We start from the raw sequence: 19,342 nt of genomic DNA on the forward strand, positions 1-19,342 counted from the left end.
AATGGTGACATGATAAGAATGTCGCTGCGCAGATGCTTCCGTTTTCTCTGATCCTTGATGATACAAGGGGAGAACTCTAGCCAAGCCATGCATGGGACTGCCTCCTTTCTAACTGCTTAACCGAGATAGTGTCCAAACCATGCCACTCACCCATGTGAAGTGTTCTCTCCGGGGACTTGTCTGCCACATTCATTTTTCATCTTGGGGTAAGATATGTATAAAGAAAACTTTGCCATTTAACTTTTTCTTTTTAATGTACAGCTCAGGAATGACCATTACACCCACAATGTTATATAAACCATCACTTCCATTTCAAAATGTTTTCATTACCCCAAACATGAAATAATACCCGTTAAGCAATAGCTCCCTAATTTCCCCTCCTTTAATCTCTGGTGTCTAGAGTTTGAATTTACCTACTCTGGACATTTGATGGAAATGAAATCATGTTTTATTTGCTTGTTGTGTCCAGCTCTTTGCATTGCAGTGTAATATGCTCTAGCCTCATCCTTGTAACATTATCAGAGCTTCATTTTCCCTATGTCTGGCTAGTGTGAGCAGACCACATTTCATCCAGCCACCTATGGTCAAACGCTCAGGTTGTTTTTACCTTCTGGCTACTAAAATAAAGCTGTAATTAACATTAGCATAAAAGTATTTGTTCAAGTTTCTGCTTTCAAATTGCAACAAATGGAACGGCAAGGCCACTCGTGATTCTATGGACGGACCCTAGATCTATTTTTCGCTTTCCTTTTGTGTTTTTCTCTGTTGGTGTCTCCCTCGGATTTTCCTCTTTTCCCCCCTATCTTCCAAGCTTCATTGTGCTTCTAAACAACAGACATGTTTCCCCTCCCAACCACGTGGCTTCCTCCCACATTTCCGAGGGGACCGCCCTCTCTGTCCCTTGTTTGCTGGTAGAGCGTGCATCAGCGAGGCTGGCCACATCGCCTTATGTCTTTCATCTCCCTGTCAAGGCAGGGTAGTATTTGGTCTCTGCTGACTTAAGGTGGAGGCTGGCCAGCCTCGGGATGGTCCTAGAAGGAGTAGGAGATCAAAGGCCCGACAGAGTGCTTCCTCAAACAGGCTCCCTCATCCCAAACCACACCTTGCTTTTTTGTTCTCCATCCAGTTTGTCTTGGCGGGCAATTCAGCCACCCTGGCCTGTGGGAGGGCTGGTTCTCCACTTCTCATTTGCCCACAGTTTCTTCGCTTTTCTCCAAGCAAGCGAATTAATCAGTGAATACCCCAACAGCCCGTGAGCCTGCCTCAGACGGCCATTCTGGCCGCTGGGCTCATTGTGAGCCGGGTTTCTGGCCGTCATTCATGTCACAATGAGGCTCCTGATTAATCTCCACGCAGTTCTCACCAGAAGAAAGGCCGTTAGGGAGAAACATCCCCAATTACCATGAGAAAGGAAATGTCAAGAGCCCCGTTGAGTTTTCCTGGCATCCCTCCCTGGTCTCTGATGAAAACCCCTGCCATTGGGTCAGGAGGCTGCCTAGCATGCACCATGAAAGACCCAGTGTGAGAGCCTGGAGGCCCAGGCCACACCAATATAGCCCCAAATTCAGCCTGTAGTGTGTACGTGTACACCCTCCTGCTTGGCCGCACCCACTGGGTTTCCCAGTTTCCAGGACCACATCTGAGCTGCTGTCCCAGAAGCAGGCGAACATCTTCCGTCTGGAAAAGCTAACAGGCTCTTCTTTGTGTGTGTGTGTTTGTGCCTTCAGGACAAAAGATTCTCCATCACCGCAGCGACGTCTTAGAAACAGTCGTCCTGATCAACCCTTCGGATGAAGCAGTCAGCACCGAGGTGAGCATTCAGTTCTGTGAGGTCTTCCTTAGAACCTCACAGGATGGAGGCTTGGCTAACCAGAGGGGCTGGGTAGGTGGCTGGAGAGGAATGCAAGTGGGGGAAGTCCCAGGTTCTAGTCTCCCCTGATACCCAGAGTCTGGCTCTCTGCGTCTAGTATCAGGGACACACTGGGCAGTGCTGGCTGGAAGCGTGTTGGTGGACGGGTGTAGTCAAATTGGGGACATGCATTGGGTATGTTGTTGCCAGGATGGGAGGGGGCAGGAACGTCGCAGGGATGGAACTCGGAAGACTAGTATCCTAGGAGCTCCCCTGTTCAGAGCTATCCAGCCCGGCCCTCAGCCACAGTTGAAAGGCAGGCCAGCACACGCATCAGAAACATGGTCTCTAGCCCAGGCCAAATCGTCTGGCTTCATCAGCCAAGGTCTGCCGCTTCCAAGTTGGCGGCCTCTGTCAAGTTATCTTGCTGCCTCAGCTCACACCTCTGTGCAGAGGAGATCATAGCAGCCCCTGCATTAAATGTCCCTCCTTGTGTTTTGAAGTGCTCGGGGCTCAGCCAGAGCGGCACACGGTGGCTAGGATCTTCATGGTAGCCATGGCTACTGTATCATTAGCATCGCGTGAAATGATTGTAGAGAGGGTAACTGGGGAGTTTCAGGGCCCATCGTGACATAAGAATTTCATCCCTCAGGCCAAGCGTTGCTAGAGCGCCTTTCCCACCTCCTTGGAGATGGAGTTGCTTTTTGGACATTAAAGTAGCCAAAGGTCCTGGCAGGATCATTGCTGTGGTGTCTTTTGCCCACGCTTTAGCAACTCTGACTGTATGGTTTTTCAAAGTGGGATATGACTCATAAGCCATAGAATCCATCTACTGAAAGTATGTAATTTTGTGATTTTTTTTTTAAAAAAGAACATTTACAAACTTGAACAAATACGATCACAATCTAACTCCAAAACATGTCGGTCACTCCCTAAAATGTTCATTAACACACTATCGGTCACTCCACTGCCCCTTGGCTTCTGGACACCCCTATTTTTTTCTATTTCAGACATTTCATATATGTGGCATCGCACAAATGTGTGGCCTTTTATGTTCAGCTTAGCTTACTTAGCTTAATTGCTTCAAGATTCAGTGTTGTGGTAGCATCCGTCAGCTCTGCACCCCTTTTGATGGTTGTATATTACCCTCTTGAGAACACATACCACATCTGATCTTTCATGTCTTAGCTGATGGCACATAGGTGGCTTCCACTTTGGGGCCATCACAGTCAGCCTGATTTGACCTACTTCTGCCTGCAAAAGCTCTGACAATCCATTAAGGCATGAAATTGTGTTAAGCATTGGGATGGCAATTTCTGTCACAAAAAAAAATAAAGAGAGAGAGCTGGAGGATTAGTATATGTCCAGGCAGACTACTTAGAATAACCCTGAGAAAAGGAAAAATAAAATAGAAAAGAAAGCTGGGGGTTGGGGGACAAAATCCAGGCTGGTCTGTGGATCAGATGAAGCCGAGAAACAAGGTATGCTTGTTTTTCCAGGAGTGGCCGGTAGGGGTCTTGGGCCGGGGTCGTGTTCTGTTTAGTTTTGAATTCTCACCAGTGCAGAACATGATGTGGGCCACAAAGTATGTGCTAAATATTCACAAAGTGGGTTCAGAACCTTGGTACCGAGGGTGCTGTTTCTCCGGAGAACCGCTGGCTCCCTGCCACCCATAGCTCCCTGAGAGTTCTTTCGCACAGACTCTTTTCAATTCAGTCGCCCAGCTTGCCATCCCCCGGGGTCGCCTTTTCTTTGTGTTCCAATGCCAAGCACCTTGCTGCTACTTCTGGAGTCTGTATTTGGCATGGTGTGCTTGCGCTGTGGCTTGAATCCCGGGTAGAGATGGATGACTTTGAGGCCCTGCTTGGAAACATGTCTTTTCTGAGGATAGCTGGGGGGTCTGGAGTGACATATCCTGGCCTCAGAGGCTGCAGGCTGCTAGCAGACACTTTGCAACAGCTGTGGAACAAATGCGGGCCAGCTGTGAAGACTGCTTTGGAAAGAGGAGGAAACTCGGGGGAGAAAGTCAACACCCACTTCTGTGACCTCACTATTAACCACGATGATTAATTTTATGAAGAACTCCTACAGCCAAGGCTCTGTCCAACATTACCTGCTCCCACTCTCTGCTGAAGAAATTAGACTCTTGGAATGAGCGTGTTCGACTGGCAATAAGCTTCAGGCATGGTCCTGGTGCTGGGACGCAGGGACTGGCGTTCACTCTCTGCACCCTCACTTACGCTCTGCGCCTGCGCTGTGTTTCAGGTGCGCTTGATGATCACTGACGCCGCCCGCCATAAACTGCTGGTGCTCACGGGACAGTGCTTTGAGAACACTGGAGAGCTCATTCTGCAGTCAGGCTCTTTCTCCTTCCAGAACTTCATAGAGATTTTCACCGATCAAGAGGTGAGTTCCGCACAGCGTGTCCAGATGTGTGTGGGAAGGCTGGAGGGGCCTCTTTGAAATAAGCAAAACTATGATCCAAAATGACTTGGGCCTGGCCTAGATCACAGTCCAGTCTGCGGATGGTTGGAACCACTGCCAGTGTGCTGGAGACAGGTGGGCAGTGGGAGCCATTGCCGGGGTGCTGGAGACAGGTGGGCAGTGGGAGCCATTGCTGGGGTGCTGGAGACAGGTGGGCAGTGGGAGCCATTGTCTGGGTGCTGGAGACAGGTGGGCAGTGGGAGCCATTGCTGGGGTGCTGGAGACAGGTGGGCAGTGAGAGCCATTGTCTGGGTGCTGGAGACAGGTGGGCATTGGGAGCCATTGCTGGGGTGCTGGAGACAGGTGGGCAGTGGGAGCCATTGTCTGGGTGCTGCAGACAGGTGGGCAGTGGGAGCCATTGTCTGGGTGCTGGAGACAGGTGGGCAGTGGGAGCCATTGTCTGGGTGCTGGAGACAGGTGGGCAGTGGGAGCCATTGCTGGGGTGCTGGAGACAGTGGGCAGTGGGAGCCATTGCGGGGGTGCTGGAGACAGGTGGGCAGTGGCAGCGTGGGAATGATCAGCATCTACAGGTGGCAGAAGTGCTGGAGACGGTGGAAAGGCGCTCCGGAGGAAACCCAGCTTTGCTGTTTTCTGAGAGACTTCTCCAGGATGTCCCTACCTTTATCTCTGTTAGGACTTGTGCCACTTTTCCTGGCCTGGTTCCTTCTGATTTCTCTTATTTCTAATGACTGGACCCTATGCAGTGTGAAAAGCTGGGGGGGGGGGGTAGATTGGAGGGGAGAGTGGGCTGAGGGATGTGCTGGCAGGAGTTACCCCAGCCATTTAGCTAGGTCTCCCTGAACCTCAGTGTCTCACTTGCGCTGGGAGGGCCGTGTGTTTTGTCTTCCTGCATTTAAGCTTCCTCAGCACCATACTTCACAGAGAGGTCTCGCTGAGCTTGTCCGCCTCTCAGCAAAGTGCTCAGCTTCATTTGGTTCCACCCGGAGGCCCTGGTAAATGACACACCAGTTTCCCTCTCCGCACACCGGAGGGGTAGACAGCACAGAACCGTGAAAAGGAACGTTTTTTACTTAGCGTGTGGAACCGCAGCTCTTTCAGAGGGTGTGAGATCATCCGTACCTGGAGGCACGTAGCACCAGCTCGACAGAGTGAGAAAGATCCCTGACTGGCAAGTGGTTCCTTGTGCAGAGGCCTCTGGGCTCACAGCTGGCCTGTCTTCTCACTTGAAGGAGGGAGCTTTGTCTGTGTCTTTCTCCCGCGCTGTGTTCTCTCTTCCTCCGGGGCTGAGCCAAACACCCTGATGTATCGCACCCACATTGCTCAATTGCCCTGAAATGCTGAGAGAAAGAGCTCCGAGTTTCCCTATTTGGACTGCCCTGAAATTGGTGAATAGTCCCCACAATGCCAGCTCTCTTTCAAGATCGTGTTCTTAGGTCATGTGCTACGAAGGGCACTCGGGCCTTTGGCATTTCAGATGTCAGGATCTTGTCCCAGGGAGGGGAGCGGGCTGTAGAGACCTGGAAGTGGCCCCAGTGTCACGTTGGGCTCTGCTGGTAAGCTCAGCTCAGCTCTGAGGCCTGGGCTTGTTTACATGCACTTGGGCCTTCTTGCATTCCTGTTTGGTTCTCAGTTCCTTCCTAGTGTTTGCTTTCTGACCACATCATGGGTTTGGTTTTCTGCCATGAGAACCAAACAAGGGAAATGTGTAAGGAAAAGCATTTTATCATCACCAAGATTTTACATGAGGAGGTATCACGTGCCACTCATCTGGGCCCCAAGTAATCCTCCCTTTTAAAATAAGGAATAATTTTTTAAAGTTGCTACTTAAATCACTTCTAAAAGTCATGAAAATGGAGGTTTGTTTTTTTTTCTTTTACAATGGGCTGTGCATATGCCCAATTTTACCATTAATTGTAAAGAAAATAAAAAGCCTTATCTAAAGAATTCAAGTTCAATAGAAGGGGCAACTTCTCCAGGGTCTGTAATCATAAAGTTGGATGCTAACCTTATTACAGCTGGGTACCATCCTTGAGGCCCCGGATGCTCATATTCTCCTCTCCTACCCCACCTTCTCCATTGGAAGTCATGCTCAGTGCACACAAAAGGACCGGCAGAGCTTTCTCTCATAGTCTAGATTGTTAATATTAGGGTGATGGGGGACGGTGAGGCATTGGGGGGGGGGATGTGCATTTCATGCTTGCCTTCCTGCCAAACCAGTGGAACTCAGTCTGTGTTTCTTTTGCCTCAACATTGAAGAAAGGATTCTACAGCTAAAGGAGATTAAAAATTCCTAGACTAGGTGCTGGAGAGATGGTTCAGTGGTTAAGAGCCCTGGCTGCTCTTTCAGAGGACCCGTGTTCAATTCTCAGCACCCACATGGCAGCCGACAACTTTCTGTGAGACTCCAGTGTCAGGGGACCCAATACCTTCTTCTTGCCTCCTAGGGCATTGTGTGTGCTTGCTACACAGACAGGCCGGCATGCAGGAAAATTCATAAATTTTTTTTTTTAAATGACTAGACTAGACCAAGGGCTATTCCTGTTTGGAGCTATGATGACTTGCTGTGACCTTGGAAGAAGGCTTGCAGAATGACTGAGTGAGGTTATTTGCTGTCCAGTCTTGCTGCATTTATCCAACCCTTGAAACATACTAGTCAATTGAAAAAGAACCAGAAACATGACATTAGAAAAGCAAACATTTCTAGGAACATCTTTCAACCTCTCATAGGAAAGATTTTTCATTTAAGGACAGACCCATGTCCACCTGCCCTTTCTGTTTATTCCCTGGGTTAATCATCTTTGGTTTTACTCTGAGTTATCCCTCAATGTGTCCCCTCTCACAGTGGGAATGGAGGAAATTCAAGCTTCTAGCACTGGTCACTCTTTGACACCTTGGAGGTTTCAGACAGGTGGATATTTGAACCGAGCTAAGAAGCGTTAACTCGTCTAAAGATACTCATTTGTAATCCATTTGTGTGATATGCATGTTTAAAGCCCAGAAGACATATGCTGTACTCTAGAGAGAGAAGAACCAGAACTGTAGAGGTTAAAGTCAAAGAGAAGGATCCAGTAAGAGGGACTTGTTTCAGAAGTTTTGCTTGTTTAATTAGGTTGCTCTAAAATATCACAGTTTGGGTAGGGGCTGTAGTTCCATGGTAGAGCGCTGCCTAGTATTCCCAAGCTCTTGGGTTTGACAATCAGCATCAACACACTCAGAAAGAGAGAGAGGGAGAGAGAGAGGGAGGGAGAGAACATAAATAAGTAAATACATGCATACATACATACATACATATGAATTGTTGGGTATACTGACCTAACCTAGACACCATCATATTCCAGAAAGTCATGTGACCAGATTAGGGTCTTTCAAGTCAGTAATTTGTACAGTTTCCAGTCCAAGGCTTTGAGACATTCTGCAACTTAACATAATATGGAGATTCCCATTAAGAATAAGAAAGCCCATTATTAATACACTTTTAAAGTACAGCACTTCAACAGCGGACCAGGCTAGTGAGGGACCTTGAAGTTTAAGCTCCTTTGGCTTCATGTAAATCCATTTGATTGTCAGCTAAAATCCCCTGAGGTTTTCCGGGGATATTTCCATTAAGCCACGTCCTCCAATCCCATCCTTTACGTTGCTGGCTTGTTGAACCTTACATTTATCTCTTTAGAATGCCGCCCTCTTCCCAGTTGCCTTGGCATTATGTCCTCAAGTCCAAAGCTTTCATAAACACCTCAGTTTTACCATCTGTCCTCTGTTGCGCCTCTCACTTTGGAGCCGTGCACAGATTTGACACGTATCCCGCTCCATGCTCATGCTAGTCGGTACTCAGTAGGACAGACGTGAGCCTTGATGCCGCCCATCACAGACCTTCCTCCAGGGTGACACTAAGGAACACTACTTACGTGGCTACCTATAAACCCACCTAATTCTGCTATCACACTGTTCCGAGACCCTGTTAAATGTCTTGCCAAACCCAGAGATAACTGTCTACAATAGTTCCTCTTCAGCTGAGCTTAGTCACTTAGTCAAAAAAAGAACTACAATTAGAAATCTGTGGTTTCAAAATTAAAATCTTGTTTCGTTTATCTCTAGTAAAACCCTTTATTCCTTTATCCTCCTTCCTCTCTCAGAGTGCCTGCATTTAATAGAAAAGGTAATTAACAAAAAAAGAGATGATTTTCTCCAAAGCAGTATTTTCTCCCACTCATGTCTGCCATCCATCTTTGTAAGACACGGTAACAGACTCTGTGTGTGATAAGCCTCAGCAGACATTTGTCACAGCCAAAGACATTGTGTGTTGAGTTGACCAAATTAAGTGCAGTATGACCTAGTGTACTGAGTCTCTTTGTATACTGGGGAAACAATGATACCTAAAATACAAAGGTAGAGAAAATGTTTTGGTAACTAGAAGCTTTCACTGTAAAAGGGTTTGCTGAATGGTTTTTACTACTATTCACCTGTCTTCCAGTTCATTTGGAAGCAGCCCCGGTTTCAAAGAATGAGTCCTCATTTCCTTCCTACTGCCAGCATCCTCAAATCATTCCTACTGATCCCACCATTCACTGAATAAGCATCACCACGGACTGGGCATTTAAAGTCACCTGTTGCCCTTGAATCCGGTCCTCTCCATGATACTTGTTGCACAAGCCTGGAGCTGGGCTATGGAAAAACACAGGGGCTTCAGTTCTGTTGGGCAGCCCCAAGGACGCCGTGATGGCCTCCTGTCTCCTGCCCATCTGTCTCCTTGATTGGCTCTCTCTAATTGTTGTCCTTATGTTCTTGTCTCTGCGGGTCCAGCATGCTGATGTTTTCCCAGAATGATTAGATTTCCGCTCTCTGGATCGCTTTCCTGATCTCATTAAATCTTAGTGTTCTATCCAGTGATGACCGTTGGCTGTCTTTCATGCTCTCCCACTTCCTCAGAATTCTCCGCAGCCTTATTTGATTTTTAAGTCATTTCCTGCATTTCATAGGAACGCCCTGGGGACAGGTGAGGAGCTGGAAAGTAGGATAATATCCTCGAGCCTTTATATTTTTTCCTTGAATTAGGTGACTGTATATTTCATATTAAAAAGTTGCCAACTGGGGACTGAAGAGATGGCTCAGCAGCTAAGAGAGCTGACAGCCCTTTTAGAGGAACACACTCGGCAATAAAAGTGAAACCTTATTCATGTTTGCTTTGGTCTGCGAACAATCTGAACAAAGATTGCCCCAAGGATGGCTGACATTTATGAGAAATGACTTGATCAATGATGCCCTTTACCCCCAGGGATACTTGCCATTTGCTGTGTTAGTTTTCTTAGTTCCTAAAACAGTAGTTGATTCTTAAGAGTTGTATGGAACATTTAAGTTAAGTCAAAGGAAAGTAGCAAAGCATTGCTATTTTGGTATTTTGTGACGTCAGCTGTTATGCTCAGGATTGATAGTCTAACCAAACAATCCAGTATAGGAAATCCTGCAGTCGAATAAGGGAAAGTTCGGCTTCTATACATTACTTCTGCATACATAACTTCACACTCATAGCCTTGGAGTGATAGGATTCTGGAATTCATTGAGACAAGAAACCAAGGGCAAAGGGTCAGAACTGACGGCTGAAGAATGGCCATTTGTTTTGGCCCTGAATCATTTGCATCTGGATGTAGCTCCCTTGTCATTTGAACCTTTGAACTGATGCGGGAGATTTACTGAAACAGAAGTTTGGAGCTTTTGGCATGATTTGCATTTGCTGAGCCGAGATCAAGAAACACATGTCCTAGATACTGAAAAAGAAAACTGTTTCCATAAACCATACTTGTTTTGGTCTTGATTCTGTATTCCCTTCCTTGGGAAATAATATATGACATGTTGAAAAATGTTTAAGCCAAATGAGATCTTGTTCCCTGACAGCCAGCTTATTCAAAATCCATTGAGATCAGGAAGAGAGCCGAAAGTCTCACCCTGGAATTATTTATTTTGATTTTTTTCACCTTGGAGTTAAACTTAAGTGGAGGAATGAATGTGGACACTGGTTTATATAATAGCCAGGCCACTTGGTCATCATGGCTCCAGTTAAGAGCATTTGTATTTGCAGAGGATCTGCTGGGCCAGGCACTTAGTGAGTGTGGGTGCCCGAACCCAGCACTTTATTGTAGTGGCCAATTAATAACTTCCTGGCAAGATAGACGCTAAGCTGAGTTAAACAAACAAAACCAAAAAACAAACAAACAAACAAAAAAAAAAAACACCATTTTTTTTCTCCTGTGCCTATTGAATTCTGAAAGGAGACAGCAAGAAACACTATTATCTGAAGTCCTCAAATGCACCAGTCAGGTCCTTTTCATCAAGTCCTGTGGGTTAAGAAAAGTAAGGTTTTATATTTTCATTAGTTCTTTGAGAGTTTTGTTCCATGTATTTAGATCATATTCACCCCCTCATAACTCTCCCAGATCTGCCCCTTTCCCCTGCCAATTAACATTGTGTCCTCTGTTTTGTTTTCTTAAACCCACTTTCTCCGATTTATGCTGCTCATATATGATGTGTAGCGTACCACTAGGTATGACCGACCAAGGGCCACACCCCTAAAGAGAACTGGCAATCCCTTTTCTAGCAGCTATCAATTGCAATAGCTTCTTAGCTAGCGGTAGGACTCTACCCCTAACCTCCTTCCTATGCTGGCATTTTGTCCGGTTTAGGCTAAAGTAAAGGTTTCTAAACCATGGTGAAATGATGGATACAGCGTTCTCCTGTGATAGCCTAGAGTTTATTAACAAACATCTTTACATGACAACACACCCAGAGGCAGTAATCAGATGACTTTATAACTACTGTGACGTAAGCGCCGATCACTCAGTGCCCAGTTTTGGAACCTGAGCAGGGTTCTGGGGCAAGGACTTACAGGGAGAAGTTTCTAGAGCAGAGGTCAGGGGGTGGCAGAGGGTACGTAGGGGACTGAGTAACAGAGGGTGCCCACCTTCCAAAGTGCAAGTTTATCGATATTTTAATCAGAGCTGTGACCAAATTTTTGATATTAGCCCTATGTAAAGTCAGTGATTCTACAGTAACTAATAACAGATGGGAGTGATGGGTCAGTGATGATTGCCACTTAACCCTTTTCTTCCTTTCTTTCTTTTTGACAAACCCAGATTGGGGAGCTCCTGAGCACCACCCATCCTGCCAACAAAGCCAGCCTCACCCTCTTCTGCCCTGAGGAGGGAGACTGGAAGAACTCCAACCTTGACAGACACAACCTCCAAGACTTCATTAACATTAAACTCAACTCAGCGTCTATCTTGCCAGAGATGGAGGGGCTTTCTGAGTTTACAGAGTATCTCTCTGAGTCTGTGGAAGTCCCTTCTCCTTTTGACATCCTGGAGCCGCCGACCTCGGGCGGGTTTCTCAAGCTCTCCAAACCCTGCTGTTACATTTTTCCAGGGGGCCGGGGTGATTCGGCCCTGTTTGCAGTGAATGGATTCAATATGCTCATTAATGGAGGATCGGAAAGAAAATCTTGCTTCTGGAAGCTCATTCGGCACTTGGATCGTGTGGACTCCATCCTGCTCACCCACATTGGGGATGACAATTTGCCCGGCATCAACAGCATGCTGCAGCGGAAGATTGCAGAGCTGGAAGAGGAACGGTCTCAGGGTTCCACCAGCAACAGCGACTGGATGAAAAACCTCATCTCCCCTGACCTGGGGGTTGTGTTTCTCAACGTACCTGAAAATCTGAAAAACCCAGAACCCAACATCAAGATGAAGAGGAGCATAGAAGAAGCTTGCTTCACCCTCCAGTATCTGAACAAACTGTCCATGAAACCAGAGCCTCTATTTAGAAGCATAGGCAATACCATTGAGCCTGTTATCCTATTCCAGAAAATGGGAGTGGGCAAACTTGAGATGTACGTGCTTAACCCCGTCAAGAGTAGCAAGGAAATGCAATATTTTATGCAACAGTGGACAGGCACCAACAAAGACAAGGCTGAACTAATCCTGCCCAATGGTCAAGAAGTAGATATCCCAATTTCCTACTTAACTTCAGTCTCATCTTTGATTGTGTGGCATCCTGCCAACCCCGCTGAGAAAATCATCCGAGTTCTGTTTCCTGGAAACAGCACCCAATACAACATCTTGGAAGGACTGGAAAAACTCAAACACCTAGACTTCCTAAAGCAGCCACTGGCTACCCAGAAAGATCTCACTGGCCAGGTGCCGACCCCGACAGTAAAACAAGTCAAATTGAAACAGAGGGCTGACAGCCGAGAAAACCTGAAGCCCGCTACAAAACCAGTTCCCAGTAAATCGGTGAGGAAGGAGTCCAAAGAAGAAGCTCCTGAAGTCACAAAAGCTAGCCAAGTGGAAAAAACACCCAAAGTTGAAAGCAAGGAAAAAGTAATAGTGAAAAAAGACAAGCCGGTAAAGCCAGAAGCCAAACCTTCCGTGACAGAAAAGGAGATGCCCAGCAAAGAGGAGCAGTCCCCTGTGAAAGCCGAGGTGGCAGAGAAGCAAGCCACTGAGAGCAAACCTAAAGTCACCAAAGAGAAAGTGGTCAAAAAAGAAATAAAGGCAAAACCCGAAGAGAAGAAAGAGGAGAAGGAGAAGCCCAAGAAAGAAGTGGCTAAAAAGGAAGACAAGACTCCGATTAAGAAAGACGAGAAACCGAAAAAGGAAGAGGTGAAAAAGGAGGTCAAAAAAGAGATCAAAAAAGAAGAGAAAAAAGAGCTGAAGAAAGAGGTTAAGAAGGAGACACCCTTGAAGGAAGCCAAGAAGGAAGTGAAGAAAGAGGAAAAGAAAGAAGTTAAAAAGGAAGAGAAGGAACCCAAAAAGGAAATCAAGAAGATTTCCAAAGACATAAAGAAATCCACTCCTGTGTCAGAAACAAAAAAACCAGCTGCATTAAAACCAAAAGTGGCAAAGAAGGAAGAGCCCCCCAAGAAGGAGCCTGCTGCTGCTAGCAAGCTCAAGGACAAAGGCAAAGTTAAAGTCATTAAGAAGGAAGGCAAGACCACAGAGGCGGCTGCCACGGCCGTTGGCACTGCGGCCACCACGGCTGCTGCAGTAGCAGCGGCCGGAATAGCGGCCAGTGGCCCTGCCAAAGAACTCGAAGCTGAGAGGTCCCTTATGTCCTCCCCTGAGGATCTGACCAAGGACTTTGAGGAGCTAAAGGCTGAGGAGATTGACTTGGCAAAGGATATCAAGCCTCAGCTGGAGCTCATTGAAGACGAAGAGAAACTGAAGGAGACGGAGCCGGTGGAAGCCTACGTCATCCAGAAAGAGACCGAAGTCATCAAAGGTTCTGCTGAGTCACCTGATGAGGGGATCACTACCACTGAAGGGGAGGGGGAATGTGAGCAAACCCCTGAGGAGCTGGAGCCAGTTGAGAAGCAGGGAGTGGAGGACATTGAGAAATTTGAAGATGAAGGAGCTGGTTTTGAAGAATCCTCAGAGACCGGAGACTATGAAGAGAAGGCAGAGACTGAGGAGGCTGAGGAGCCAGAAGAGGATGGGGACGACAATGTGAGTGGAAGTGCCTCAAAGCACAGCCCCACAGAAGACGATGAAAGTGCCAAAGCTGAGGCGGACGTGCACATCAAGGAGAAGAGGGAGTCGGTGACCAGCGGTGATGATCGTGCAGAGGAAGACATGGATGAGGCACTTGAGAAAGGAGAAGCTGAGCAGTCTGAGGAGGAGGGTGAAGAGGAGGACAAAGCAGAGGATGCCAGAGAGGAAGATTATGAGCCTGAAAAAATGGAGGCTGAAGATTATGTGATGGCCGTAGTTGACAAGGCTGCAGAGGCCGGTGTTGCTGAGGAACAGTATGGATTCCTGAGCACGCCAACCAAGCAACCCGGAGCCCAGTCTCCTAGCCGAGAACCTGCCTCTTCAATTCATGACGAGACGCTCCCTGGAGGCTCCGAGAGTGAGGCCACTGCTTCTGATGAGGAGAATCGGGAAGACCAGCCCGAGGAATTCACGGCCACCTCTGGGTATACTCAGTCCACCATTGAGATATCTAGTGAGCCTACTCCAATGGATGAGATGTCTACTCCTCGCGACGTGATGAGTGATGAGACCAACAATGAGGAGACAGAGTCCCCATCTCAGGAGTTCGTAAACATTACCAAATATGAGTCTTCGCTGTATTCTCAGGAATACTCCAAACCCGTTGTTGCATCATTCAATGGACTGTCAGAAGGGTCAAAAACAGATGCCACTGATGGCAAGGATTACAACGCTTCCGCCTCCACCATATCTCCACCTTCCTCCATGGAAGAAGACAAATTCAGCAAGTCCGCTCTGCGTGACGCTTACTGCTCAGAAGAGAAAGACGTGAAAGCCAGTGCCGTGCTGGACATCAAAGATGTTTCCGATGAGAGACTTAGCCCAACCAAGAGTCCATCCCTGAGTCCTTCTCCGCCGTCACCCATAGAGAAGACTCCCCTGGGTGAACGTAGCGTGAATTTCTCTCTGACACCCAATGAGATTAAAGTCTCCACAGAAGCTGAAGTGACGTCAGTGTCTCCTGGAGTGACCCAAGCAGTAGTTGAAGAACACTGTGCCAGTCCTGAGGAGAAGACCCTGGAAGTAGCCTCACCGTCTCAGTCTGTGACTGGCAGTGCAGGTCACACACCTTACTACCAATCTCCCACTGATGAGAAGGCCAGTCACCTACCTCCCGAAGCCACTGAGAAGCCACAGGCAGTTCCAGCGAGTTTTGAATTCAGCGAGGCCAAAGATGAGAATGAGAGAGCTTCTATAAGCCCCATGGACGAGCCTGTGCCTGACTCAGCGTCTCCTATTGAGAAAGTTCTGTCTCCTCTACGTAGCCCTCCTCTTATTGGATCTGAGTCTGCATATGAAGACTTTCTCAGTGTTGATGGCAAGGCTCCTGGCAGAGGTACCGAAAGCCCCTTTGAAGGAGAGAATGGAAAGCAAGACTTCCCAGACAAAGAAAGCCCAGTGTCTGACGTGACTTCCACTGGTCTTTACCAAGACAAACAGGAAGAGAAAACCACAGGCTTCATACCGATAAAGGAAGACTTCGGTACAGAAAAGAAAACCAGTGATGTTGAAATCATGGGTTCTCAATCAGCTCTGGCTTTGGATGAAAGGAAATTGGGAGGAGATGTTTCTCCAACACAAATAGATGTCAGTCAGTTTGGTTCTTTCAAAGAAGACACCAAGATGTCCATCTCAGAAGGCACTGTATCAGACAAATCAGCCACTCCCGTGGATGAGGGCGTGGCAGAAGACACTTACTCTCACATGGAGGGTGTGGCCTCTGTCTCTACTGCCTCCGTGGCCACCAGCTCATTCCCAGAGCCAACCACAGATGACGTGTCTCCTTCTCTCCACGCTGAAGTGGGCTCCCCGCACTCCACAGAAGTAGACGACTCCCTGTCAGTATCTGTTGTGCAAACACCTACCACTTTCCAGGAAACGGAAATGTCTCCATCTAAAGAAGAGTGCCCAAGACCGATGTCGATCTCTCCTCCAGACTTCTCCCCTAAGACCGCCAAGTCCAGGACACCAGTTCAAGATCACCGATCCGAACAGTCTTCGATGTCTATTGAGTTTGGCCAGGAATCACCGGAGCACTCCCTTGCTATGGACTTTAGTAGGCAGTCTCCAGATCACCCTGCTGCAGGTGCGAGTATGCTTCACATCACTGAAAATGGGCCGACGGAAGTGGACTATAGTCCTTCTGACATCCAGGACTCCAGCTTGTCCCACAAGATCCCACCGACGGAGGAGCCATCCTACACCCAAGATAACGATCTGTCTGAGCTCATCTCTGTATCTCAGGTGGAGGCTTCCCCATCCACCTCGTCTGCTCACACCCCTTCTCAGATAGCCTCTCCTCTTCAGGAAGACACTCTTGCTGATGTTGTCCCTCCCAGAGATATGGCCTTATATGCCTCACTCACCTCCGAGAAAATGCAAAGTCTAGAAGGAGAAAAGCTCTCTCCCAAGTCCGATATTTCTCCACTCACCCCCCGGGAGTCCTCACCTTTGTACTCACCTGGCTTTTCCGATTCCACTTCTGCCGCCGCAGAGGATGCAGCAGGTCGCCAAACCGCCTCCCCACCCATGGATGCTGCCTCTGCAGAGCCCTATGGCTTCCGTGCCTCAATGCTATTTGATACAATGCAACATCATTTGGCCTTGGATAGAGACTTGACCACACCTAGCGTGGAGAAGGACAGCGGAGGGAAGACACCCGGTGACTTCAACTATGCCTATCAAAAGCCCGAGGAAACCACCAGATCCCCAGATGAAGAAGATTATGACTATGAATCATATGAGAAAACCTCCCGGACCCCTGATGTGAGTGGCTACTACTATGAGAAGACAGAGAGAACCGTGAAATCCCCATGTGACAGTGGATACTCCTATGAGACCACTGAGAAGACTACCAAGCCCTCAGAAGATGGTGGCTACGCCTGTGAAATTACTGAGGAAACCATGAGGACCCCTGAAGTGAGTAGCTACACCTATGAAAAGACGGAGAGATCTAGAAGGCTCCTAGATGACATTAGTAATGGCTATGACGACTCTGAGGATGGTGGCCATACACTTGGAGACTGTAGCTACTCCTATGAAACCACTGAGAAAATCAGCAGCTTTCCTGAGTCTGAAAGCTATTCCTACGAGGCATCTACGAAAACAACACGGAGTCCAGATACCTCCACATACTGTTACGAGACTATGGAGAAAATCACCAAGACCCCACAGGCATCCTCATACTCCTACGAGACTTCAGACGGATGCTATTCCACAGAAAAGAAGTCCCCCTCAGAGGCGCGCCAGGATGTCGATTTATGCCTCGTGACCTCCTGTGAGTACAAGCATCCCAAGACGGAGCTCTCACCTTCCTTCATTAATCCAAATCCTCTCGAGTGGTTTGCCAGTGAAGAGGCCGCTGAAGATCCTGAGAAGCCCCTCACTCAGTCCGGAGGAGCCCCTCCACCATCAGGAGGAAAGCAACAGAGCCGGCAATGCGACGAAACTCCACCCACCTCTGTCAGTGAGTCAGCCCCATCCCAGACCGACTCTGATGTTCCCCCAGAGACGGAAGAGTGCCCCTCCATCACAGCTGATGCCAACATTGACTCTGAAGACGAGTCAGAAACCATCCCCACCGACAAAACGGTCACATACAAACACATGGACCCACCTCCAGCCCCCATGCAAGACCGAAGCCCTTCTCCTCGCCATCCTGATGTGTCCATGGTGGACCCAGAGGCCTTGGCCATTGAACAGAACCTAGGCAAAGCTCTGAAGAAGGACCTGAAAGAGAAGACGAAAACCAAGAAGCCAGGCACGAAAACCAAGTCGTCTTCTCCTGTGAAGAAGGCTGATGGGAAGTCCAAGCCCTTGGCAGCATCCCCCAAACCAGGAGCTTTAAAGGAATCCTCTGACAAGGTGTCCAGAGTGGCTTCTCCCAAGAAGAAAGAATCCGTGGAAAAGGCTACGAAGACCACCACCACCCCCGAGGTCAAAGCCACTCGCGGGGAAGAGAAAGACAAGGAGACTAAGAACGCTGCAAACGCCTCCGCGTCCAAGTCAGCGAAGACCGCAACAGCAGGTACGTGGGCGTGTCCCTTTACAGACCAAGGCTGCCTTAACACTTGAATCCTGTCTGCTTCTCTGTTTGGCGTTTTGCTGGGAGGACCAGGGAGCAGGGACTGATGCTTCACCTTCCCTCTGCCTTCCTCTTCTGCCTAAAGGTACACCTCTTGGCCCACTGTGGCTCCCAGGCTTAGAGATAGCAGAGTATACGGCCCAGGGCTGCTGGGATCCATCAGGTGGGATTGCAGGTTGGTATTGTTCCGGACACAGCTGCGGGCCTGTTGCAAACCTTCAGAAGTAAGGATATATGTCTCAGACTGTTCAGGGAGACTTCAGGCACACTGGCCCTAAAATCACACTGAGGTAATAGGCCAGGATCTCCCAAAGACCTATAGCAAACCAGAGGTTCCCCAGCAAACTTGGAATGTTCAGTCTAAACAAAATATTTATTTCTTATGAAACATTTTTAAGTGTAAAATTGTAAATATTTATACTTTTTTTTTTTTAAAGCCATCATTTGGGCAATCTGTGCCCACTGAAAACTCTGCTGTGTTTTCTTAGCTGCTCACAACTGTGTAATTCCAGTTGACCGATAGTGTCCAGGGCAGACAGGAGGACACATTAAAGGCTGTTTCTTCTTCTGTTATGGTCTCACTAACAGTACTTTTTCAGACTCAACAGGAGCTAAGTAGAGATATCTGAGGTCTCCCGATTGCCACTGATACACAGCCTTCTCCATTTCTTAGCGGTGACTTGAGGCTTCCATGCCTTAGTGCCCTAGCTGGTTTTGATCTTGTGATCCTACAGCCTCAACCTCTTGTTCTCGGATCTCAGGAATGCCCCACCAGAAGTTGTGTGAGCAGGCTTTTGACAGAATGACTCCTTGGCAGCACGGTTTCTTCCTGTTACTTTAACATCTATAGTAATACACTTGGTTTATCTCACCTAATTACCCAGAGATCTTCATTCACAAAGCAATATGCATTTATCCGAATGTGTAAAACAAAAACTTACTTTAAGCATTTCCTTAATATATGAGGGAAAATTTTAAGAGACCAGCTTCTGGGGCTTTCAATTTAGGACATATTAATAACAGCCGTGGGTTTTTATTTTATGTTGACATCAGGTTTTGTCAGGCTTGGCATTTATACAACTCACATAGAAAACAAGCTGAATTTGCTCATGATCAGATTAAACATTAAACCACCAGGTAATCAACTGCCTGTTTTAGAAGAGTTGACAACTGTCTTATACTTAGGAGAAAGCATGGAATTCATCTAAACAGGCTCTAAATACGTGTAAAAGAAGAAAAAAAAAACAGCTGACATTTGCCAAAACACTAGCTCATGCAGGTGATGAATTGTTTTGTCTTTTGATGTTTAAAGAGGTAAAGACAGTGCAGTTGAGATGGCTTTGTGGGTAAAAGCACTTGCCACACAAGCCTGACTACCCGAGTTCAAACTCTGGGTGCTCATGGGGAGCATTGTCCCCTGTGATC

General features: G+C 47.6%; 1 protein-coding gene across 1 annotated transcript in view; it reads left to right on the plus strand.

The window, feature by feature from the left end:
* The window catches only part of Map1b (microtubule associated protein 1B), a 93,749-nt gene that overhangs the window by 66,248 nt on the left and 8,159 nt on the right, over window positions 1-19,342 (plus strand). Inside the window, exons 3-5 of the mRNA XM_057790172.1 lie at window positions 1,728-1,810; window positions 4,115-4,255; window positions 11,419-17,860. Coding sequence (XP_057646155.1) covers window positions 1,728-1,810; window positions 4,115-4,255; window positions 11,419-17,860 — 6,666 coding nt within the window. The remainder of the gene's footprint in view (window positions 1-1,727; window positions 1,811-4,114; window positions 4,256-11,418; window positions 17,861-19,342) is intronic.

This window comes from Chionomys nivalis, chromosome 15 (assembly GCF_950005125.1).
Source record: "Chionomys nivalis chromosome 15, mChiNiv1.1, whole genome shotgun sequence".
NCBI lineage: Eukaryota > Metazoa > Chordata > Mammalia > Rodentia > Cricetidae > Chionomys > Chionomys nivalis.